At 45.5% G+C, this 9313-nt stretch overlaps 1 protein-coding gene across 1 annotated transcript; it reads left to right on the top strand.

Moving 5' to 3' along the window:
* The first annotated feature begins 1088 nt into the window (after positions 1-1088).
* CUNH11orf87 (chromosome unknown C11orf87 homolog) lies at positions 1089-7524 on the top strand. Its single transcript, XM_051779880.1, has 2 exons — positions 1089-1239; positions 1587-7524. Exon 2 carries the CDS (start codon positions 1740-1742, stop codon positions 2214-2216), a length of 477 nt encoding a protein of 158 aa, XP_051635840.1. The 5' UTR covers positions 1089-1239; positions 1587-1739; the 3' UTR covers positions 2217-7524.
* The last annotated feature ends 1789 nt before the right edge of the window (positions 7525-9313 follow it).

Genomic DNA, 9313 nt, shown 5'->3' with positions numbered 1-9313 from the left:
TTGGCTATCAGAGTCTGCAGATCTATCAGATTTTTGTTCTTGATTGAAGATTTTTTTCAACTCACATCAGAGCTCATCTGATTTTCCTCCAGTTTTTTCAGGTGGCTTCAGGCCACCAGCAAGGATGAACACTTTCTATTTTTCCTTAAAATCCTGTTACTCACGTCAGAGCTTCATAGCAACTCTGCTCCCAGAACCTGGGGTTAGGCTAGAGCACACCACACAGGACCGATGGAACTTCCTGGCCATCAGATCTTGTCCCATGTTGCAAACACTACCACATCAGTTTGCTCTTTTTGGAAATGTGAAGAGCTCCATCCTAACGGTAATTATTGTTTCTGTCCTGTTACCTCTACTGAAAGTACTTTTCAAATAATACATTTTCTTATGTTTAAAAATCATCTCATTTTTAGCTTAAATGTATCGATGGGCAGCTCATACCCATGTGCTTTTGAAGAAAATGTCCGTGATGCACCTAGCCGCGGTAAGGCAAGTTTTCACACATGTTCCCAACAAACCCCCTGGCACTGCTTCGCTCCCACGGATTCACACCAGCCTCATCGGGAAAGGACGAGTGCTCTGGCTGTGCGAAGGGACGGGGTTTCGGTACGGATGGGAGCTCGGCATTCGGGGTGTGATACTGCTGCGAATGTGGGTTGTGGGTGGATGCACAGGGTAGCCGGGAAGTGAAGGCACCGGGGTAGCCGCGGCTGACTTGGGGTGGGCGCTCCGGCCATGCCGTGGATGGGGACACGGGACAAGGGGCTGGCTGCGGTCGGTGGGTAAGGCAGTACGTCTGGGTGTTTTGGGGAAGGGAATATGGGCCGCTCTCAGCGTCAGGGCATGCAAAGAGCGTGGGGGGCAGAGGTGGGCAGGGAGGGATGGTGGGGGGCTGGACTGCCGTGAGGACCGGGGCGACGAGCGGGGCCGGCTGCGCTTGCGGCAGCGCAGGGACACGGAGGGTGCGGGCAGCGGCGGCGGCCCCGAGGTGGTGGAGGGGTGGCGGTGCCTGCGTGCCCGTGGGGGCGCCGGTGCCCGGGGGGGGCCGGGCGGTTCCGCGGGCGCGGGGCCGTGCGGGGCGGCGGCCGGGGGGGCGGTGGTCGGCGGGCCGGGCCGCCTGACGTCACGGCCGGGGCGGCTGCAGCTGCGGGCGGCGCTCCCGAGGCGGCGGCGGCTCCGCTCCTGCGCTCACTCCGCGCTGCCGCAGCCCCTGCGCCCGCGCGATCCCTCGCCGCGCAGGTAAGGGGGGTCCGGGGCGGGCACCGGCACCGCGGGACAGGACCCGCTCGGCTCTGGCAGCCTGTCCCCGCCGCTCCCTCGCTCCCTTACCGCGGGCAACTTGTTGGGGGAGCGGTCGGGCGGGGCTGCCCGGGATGCCGAGGATTCGCGAAGTGGGAGCGGCGGCGCGGTGCCCCGTCCCCGTGCCGTCCCGTCCCCCTGCCCCGCGACCTAGCGGGGAGCCGGGTCCGCCCGGAGCGGGGCCGTGGCGGGGCGCAGGGCGGAGGCTGCCGCAGCCGGGTTTGGGGCGGGGAGAGCTGCGCAGGGTGGGTGCCACGGGACGCTGATGTGTCCGGCTCTCGTTGCAGGCTGCTCGGGTACTTCAGAGCGAGCGGGAGGCTGAGCCGGCAGCATCCCGAGCATTTCCAGCGAGCGCCCGCCAGCAGCCCGGCACGGCAGTGACTGAAATTTAGGCGTCTTCAGAGAGGGGAGGAAGATCCTCATCTTCCGTAGCCTCCTCAATGAGTGCCAAGCTCTCCAAGGACTTGAGGCTGTCCCCACCGCCTTGTCTTCTGAACAGGACATCCACCACCTTAAATACCAGCACCACCTGCATCACCCAAGTGGGTCAGCTCTTCCAGTCCTTCTCATCCACCCTGGTTTTAATTGTCCTAGTCACCCTCATCTTCTGCCTGATCCTCCTCTCCCTCACCACCTTCCACATCCACAAGAGGAAGATGAAGAAACGGAAAATGCAAAAGGCTCAGGAGGAGTATGAACGGGACCACTGTGCCCGCAGCAGCAATAGCAGCAGCCAGCACCCTGGGACAGTGGTGCAGGGAGAGGCAGCCCAAGGAAGAGACAGCCGACTGGGAAGACCCCCCCAGGACTTGGAGATCCAGCGTTCCTCTTCCTCAGCAGCCCCCGTCTCTCAGCAAGCACAGGTTTGTTTGGACACAGCTGGTGCAGGGCTCCTGCAAACGGAGATTTTATCATGATGGTTTGGGGGAGACCTTGCGAAGGCTCTGATTGGTGTTTGTAAATACCTGAGTGATTATTCTAGTCCCTGAAGAAGAGGAAAATATTGCTAATTCAAATGAACGAACAAACCCATGATCCAAGTGCATGACAGATCACATTGAGTTTCTCATTGACTGTGTGAGGAAAGGATGCATCTTGTAACTGGAGAAGGAGCTGCACACAACTACTAAATATCGAGTCATCCACCTGCAGGAGAGGGTTAGGGGTAGGGTGTCGCTTTTCCCTGGACATTATTACCCCAAGGACTGGGATGTTCCTGCTCTTGGGATTCCCACTGCACCCTGTGTCACCACTGCATGGTGTTGGTTGGGGTGTGGGTGAGTGGTGTGGGGGGAGAGGCAGGTCTAGTGGGTGCCTTCGGACCCTCCTGTCCCCTCGGAGCAGACTGGAAGTACACTGTGGTCTCTCCTTTTGTGCTGGGATCTATGCCCCTGTCCCGTCCCTCTCCTTTGCAGGACTGGATATTATTTTGTGTTGAAATGGCTACCCCTAGTTTGGCTTAACTGCAAATACTCTCTGGCCCCACATCCTTGTGCCCCCAGCTGCAACACTGATTGACCCACTATCTGGGGGATGGGATAGAGTCAGCTGTCTGCATAGAGTGATGCTTGAGCTTTCTGCTCCCTTCAGCTCCATTCATCTTCAAATACCTCCCCTTCCCCATTCCTATCTGCATCCCATGAAACCCGAATGCCATGAAACCTGAAACCCAAACCCATTCTCATTCTGGGTGGAAGGGAGAGGTAATGTGCAGTAACTTGCCTGTCCTCTCCCAGAGGAGGTTGTCTTTGTACCTCCTCTTGGTCCTGAAACAATCCAGTTCTGCACCAGGCACCCTGCACTGAATGCCTGCGTTTACAGCCTTGCCTCCCAGTAAGGAATCCTGCAGCAGTACCCATCTCACTTCTACCTTTTTAGGCTGATGTGTATTTTTAACCCTAATCTTGTAGACAATTAAGGACAGACAACACTTAATTTTCTCCTGTTTTCCCTCTTAGGGAACAAATCGTGCAGTTGTGCAAAAATGTCCACTCCTAAACCCTGGTAAATATTTATTTTAGAAGTGGCTGGTGTAGTTTATCCCTAGCAGGCATTGAGAGTTTTTTTGTCTGTGGATGGTGGGTGTGAGTGGCTGCTGGTACTGTGTGTGTTGGAGGAAGCAGTGTCAATTACAGAAAATGCGGCTTTAGTGATTAAATCAGTGACCATTACTTGAAGGTGCCTTAACAGAGTGCCATATCCAAACTTTGAAACGTTGAGTGTGGTATCGTAGCAGAGGCAGCCCTCTACTGTGCATACTAGCATCTAAAATTACAGCAAAGAAAAAGTGATCCTGAGGAATTTAATCTTTTTTTTTTTTTTCCTTCTGTCCCAGCACTAAAAGTGATTTGAGGAGATAGTAATAGTCCACAGAATATTCTGTATCCTTTGTATTTCTTCTGTGCTGTGCTCTGCCTCCCAGGGTGGCTGACTAGGAAAAACCCAGACACATGGACCAGGAGGTCTGGGGCCCTAATCTAGGAGTGAATGCCATTAACTAATTTAAAACAGGGAAAGCGAATGGCAGAAGTGCTCCATAATCCTCTAATAGCCCCAAAATGCAGAGTTTTTGGGGCAGTGTTTCTGTTACCGAGTTTTATCCCTTTCCGATCTCTCCCGGTCTGATGGAAAATTGCTGTTGAGTTTGGATGCATGCCTCCGGTGCTTTAGACAAGTACTATGTCATCCAGCTCAAGGTGCTGCTCCACCTTCTGAGGTTAGTGTGGTGAGCATACCGTATCTGTGACCGATTGGTGTTTGCCAGTGCTGTTTGATGGGAGTCATGGCTGACTCTTGCTGCCAGTTGATGGGATCAGATGCTAATGGCTACTTCACTGTTGCTGGGCGAGGAAATTTGCTTTGTTTTGTTTCCCCTAATAAAGGATGCATGAACTTTTGTGTTTAACCTCCTTATGCAACTGCAGCACAATATTGCACCACAGGGAATAGATTTAGGACAATGAAGAGTGTTCAGTGAACAGTAATGGAACTCCTTGACCGTTGATCTCCACTAAATAGAGAGATATTACTTTCCCCTTTATTTTGTGCCTTTAAAAAAAATCCCCACAAACCAACAGTGTATAATTTCGAATTTTATAAAAGCAATAAGATGTTCCAAATCACTCCAGTGCATTTCTGGTTGATGATTCCACTTCTTTAGTGTCTGAACTCAGATATTCTTCCCTCTGCCTTATGCACTCAAGGCATGCAATAATTTCCCAGAAGTGTACTGCTTGTCACATCTCATTGCATTTATAAAATTGCCCTATTTTTGAAGAAAAAAAGAAGGATGGAGAGATAGATATATATATCTTTATATATATATTATGGATATACAGGTATATGTATTGTTTATATAATCTCATGACACTAAAAGTAGTTGCAGAAGTGTGACTAAAGTTAAAACGTTACCATGTAAAACTCTATCCTGTTAATTAGCTTTGATTTAATATTTTAATATCTCTGTATTTATGTAAATCTGTGTAAATTATATGCTCTATTAGTAAAATTTCATACTGACTTTAATTTTTGCAGAACTGTGAGCTTCTTGTGGTGTCATTTAAGGTTTTTTATTTCTGAAGTTAAATTAGACAAGATATGAAAAGTTATAAATTCCTATTATCACACAGAATTACTGCAATAAGGTTCATGTGTACTCCCAATACACAGTCCTATCTTGAGGTATTGCAGGTTTATGAGGTTTAATTGAATGGTCTCAGGAGATCTAGCTGATACAAGCAGGACACGTAGGTTTTCATTTTCATGAAACAATAAGCAACCTGGGGAATAGATGTGGATTTTTAAAACAGAGTTTATGCTTGGAGGTTCTGTCAAATCAATTGCTTCAAAACCCTACAGCTACAGCTAAACTCCTGCACTTAGCATTCAGTATTAATAAGGCTGATGCTTCTTTCCCCTCCCCCTCCTACTTAAACTAGAAAAGAGTAGAAAATTGTTCATATTTCTAAAGCATACATTTTCAGCTAACTGTGAAACTGCCCGAAGGGTTTTGAAAATACGTATTTTATGCAAGTGTAATATCTATGTATCTGTATCCATATATTTAAATATTTTTGTGTAACCTTTTCTACGATATTTGATAGAGATGCTGGGTAAATGCTTGTACCATTCTCAAACGTGAGGAAGGATTTATACCCTCTTGATGCGGACATTCTTTTTCCTGTGAATTTGCACTGGTTTCGACAAGTGACGGTGATGACTGGGCAGCTGAGTGCTGACTGCTGGAAGCACAGACAGTCTTTCCTCCCTCTGTTAAGGGGCACATCCTCCAGCTGGATTTTCCTGGTTCTGAATTGGAACTGGTTGCCCACTAGCATCCTGCATGTGTAAGAATAAGAAGTGCTGTGGTGCTCAACAGTTCCTGTCTGGTCCAGCTGTCATTTTGTGGAAGAAGCACGACAGCAGTGAGTTGTTTTGTAGAGCCTAGTGAGAACAGAGCTGATGGGCAGTGTGGTGCCCATGCTGGGTCTGGACTGGAGAATCAGCAATGCCTTGTCCTGCGCTCCTGTCCTCAGAGCCTGCTGCTGCCCTGGGGATTTGTACAGCTCCTGCTGGCATCAGCAGGAGTGGCTTGCACTGACTGCCAAGGAACTGGGATCCCATCTGTAGTCCACATGGAGAGTGACAGCTCTCCACACCACCGCCGCTGACCCTGCTCTGCACCTGTCTTAGCAACCTCCACGGGGATGGAAACCACTGCACCCCATGAGGGCTAGGGTGCTTCAGCCTGGTGGCACTGGGGAACTCACACTGCTACTGTTAGCTCTGCTTCTGTGGACTGAGGAATTTAGGTTCTACGTGGATCCTATGCGGATCATGGACAGGGAATGTCATTTCATTAAAATGTATCATTCTGACATTTTTTTCTGTGGGGGTTTGTCTACTGCAAATGTAGTTTCAGATGAAATTTGCGAGCTCTCCATCCAGACATGTTTTAACTTTTGATACATCTCGCTCAGATGTATATCTATAAATTTATAGATATATATCTCAAAAGAAATGCTGGACAAAAAACAAAGGACAGAGACTCCACATTATAGACGAAACTGTCCTATGACAATTTTTTTTTTCTTTTATTTAAAATTAATTTTAGAGGCTATATCTTTGATGTAAATAGCAAGTTACTCTGTGATTAATGTTTTCCATAGCATTTCTGAGTAATTGCTATCTTGTTTCTGGAAAGCTGTGTCCAGTGTTATGAAGCAACTGTGCTTTTCTTCTTCTGTTGTTATAAATACGAGTGCAATTTTTATGTAGGTAGGAAAAAGAACATGATTTGACTCTTTAGATAGGACTGAATTATTTTAAATCCAGTTATAGGACTTGGTTGCTTTTTTTCTTTCTAGTTGTTATTGTCTCTGCACGTTCGTATTTTTTCTATGTGTACTTGAAACCGTACATTTTAATAAGTATGCAAGATATGAAGGGAAACATGAAAAATTATGTGAACATTCTTTTTCCTCTTTTGTGTAAATAGCAAAATTTATAATGACTTAGATAGCATTTCACTGTATTTCTCATCTATATAGAAATTGGCATGACTCATATACAAACCTTTAATATCACTTTCATTTATGTTAAAAGTTAGAAGTACTTTTATCCAGGACTGACTTTCTCATCTCTTTCTGGTACTGAACATTTTTTCCAAGTTTCCCATCTGATCGCTAAATAAATTTCTAGTAGAACAGAGCCTCCTTCTGTTTTTAGTCTTTTACATGTAGGTCTCTGGTCTGAATCCAGCCAAACTCAATAGTGTAGAAAATGTGTTATGACCTTGCAAGAACTGGATGGTGTATGAGCTTGAGGAGAGAAGTGACTGACAAGCAAACAGATGAAATGCCTGACAATGGTAATAGTTAGCTTTCTTGTTTGGAGTTGTGGAAGCGAAGACTCCCCATCCACTGAATTGACCTGGGTGAAGGGTGACCCATTCCAACTGCAGCAGAGACAAATATCAATGTCCTTGCTGATACTGTTGCTCTAAACCATCATTTTCAATATGACATTAGGTCTTATTTCTGTAAATTATATGTCACATATTTCTTATTCAAATCAAAGAGGTTTTCACTGCTTCATCAGTACTATATGTTCCCTGTGGATAACTAGAAGGATTAATTTTCCAACCCTTTTAACCCAATACCTCTACAAGCATCACTTTTGTATGAGTTAGGAAATAAATAAACATTTGGATCAGAACACTGTCAGTAAAAATTGCCTTTATTTATATAATCTGGTGTTCCAGTTGGCTTTTCCTTGTTGTTTTCTTCCTTGAAATGGAGCAATATAATCTGTTCATTATTTTACTTTTCTAAAGAGGACAAAGGCTTTAAAGCAGTCACAGCAAAAAACACGTATACAAACAGGAAAAGATTTCACAATTTACAGCAGAATAAAATCAGGTTTTATTTTTTTAATTGCACATTCTTTGTCCTCTGTTTTTCGGACCCCCTCAATCAACCAAAGTTTTACCTAAAATCTTCTGAAAAAACTCACATAAAGCAAATGGATTGCTTTGCTTTTATAGTTTTGCTTTTCTTACTACACAGTCAATGACAAAGTACAGGTCAAAACGTTTCATACAGTATCCTAGAGGATTATAAGTACTGTAAATAAGGGGCAAGTATAGAAGGTTATAAGGAGAAAATATTATCTCTATAATATAGTAAAAGCAGCAAGAGCTGGAGGATGAATTTATGGTTCTAAAGGAGTACTTTTACATTTTATTCCTGGCTCTGTCACTCACACGTGAGGCTCTCAGCTTCCAAGCTATTTATGTAATAAGTGACACGTAACTTATCTAATAAACAAAGACCTGGGGAATCTGCAAATATACAGTCCTGAAATGAAATTAAGCATCATATACATAAAAAATACTGATAGCATAATACAAATTAAAAGAGTCTTTATGCTATAATCACCTGCCTTGGATTGTTCAAGTGCTTACACTTGGCAGCAAGATCCAAGTGGCACACTGCACAGCTGGGAGACGGATGGCTGGGCAAGATGCTTGAACAGTCACACCAAAAGGCTCAATTTAATTTTTGATTTGAAGTGGAATACATGTTATGGAGGAGAGCCAAGACAACTAATGTTTATTTTACCATTTCATCACACATAACACTTTTTTCCTCTGTACAGAAAATAGCCTAGTATGGCTTTAAGCAGAGTGCTGACTAAGGTAATAAGAATATAGGAAAAGACAATTCTTGGGAGTAAACCCATCTCTAATGAAATTCATGACACAACCTCCTTGAACTCAGTGAGGCCTGGACTGTGCCCAACAGGATACCAGATCTTGCTCTCTGCTGTCTGTGCATCCCTTGCCAGTGTCAACAGACTCTTGATTTCTGCACTTAGCATTTTTAGGATTTCTCTTGTCTTTTGACTCACAGTCCATATCCAGCTCCTGTGGGGGACAGTGAAGGATCACCTGGGGGTTACCTAGATGTGATATGCTTTTGCTCACTTTTCTTTAGCTTTGGTTGTGTCCTGCTATTATCTCTTAATCTGACTTTCCACTAGACAGCCTGTCAGGTTAGTCTTTCCATGGGACGGGTTTGGTTGGCCAGGCTTGTCTCTTCCTTCCAGCCTATCTCTGACATTAGGAATTTCCTTACTGTAAGTGATCAGTTGGTTTGATTTCTGCAAAGGTTCTATAGGACTTTGCTGTCATCTTGGTCTAGCACTGTCACACGTTTACCCCCAGTCCAACCACTCTGCAGCAAGATAGAAGCTTTTGAGAAAGTGCTGGACTTCAAATAGCCTGAGAAATACCAGTACACTTCCCAACATGGTCCACTGGCTCTGGAACAGCATCCTGATTAAGCTGCCAGCCCAAGACCACAGGTTAAAACTGCTGAGAAATCATCATTCTTTCATATCAAGAACACCACTGTAAGGAAAAAAATATCAGTTACTAAAGAAGAGGGAATAAATATATGGTGATAATTTGGGTATTAATATACAGATATATGTAAAACCTGTGAGACAGACA

Source organism: Manacus candei, unplaced genomic scaffold (genome assembly GCF_025592945.1).
Source record: "Manacus candei isolate 608988 ecotype Guabito, Panama unplaced genomic scaffold, ASM2559294v1 h1tg000014l, whole genome shotgun sequence".
NCBI classification, from domain to species: Eukaryota; Metazoa; Chordata; class Aves; order Passeriformes; family Pipridae; genus Manacus; species Manacus candei.
The sequence above is the reverse complement of the archived record's forward strand: the minus strand, read 5'-3'. Positions and strand labels throughout refer to the sequence as shown.

What these genes read in the sequence shown, in the direction of transcription:
- CUNH11orf87 (XM_051779880.1), top strand. Translation starts at nt 1,740, where the DNA reads ATGAGTGCCAAGCTCTCCAAGGACTTGAGGCTGTCCCCACCGCCTTGT.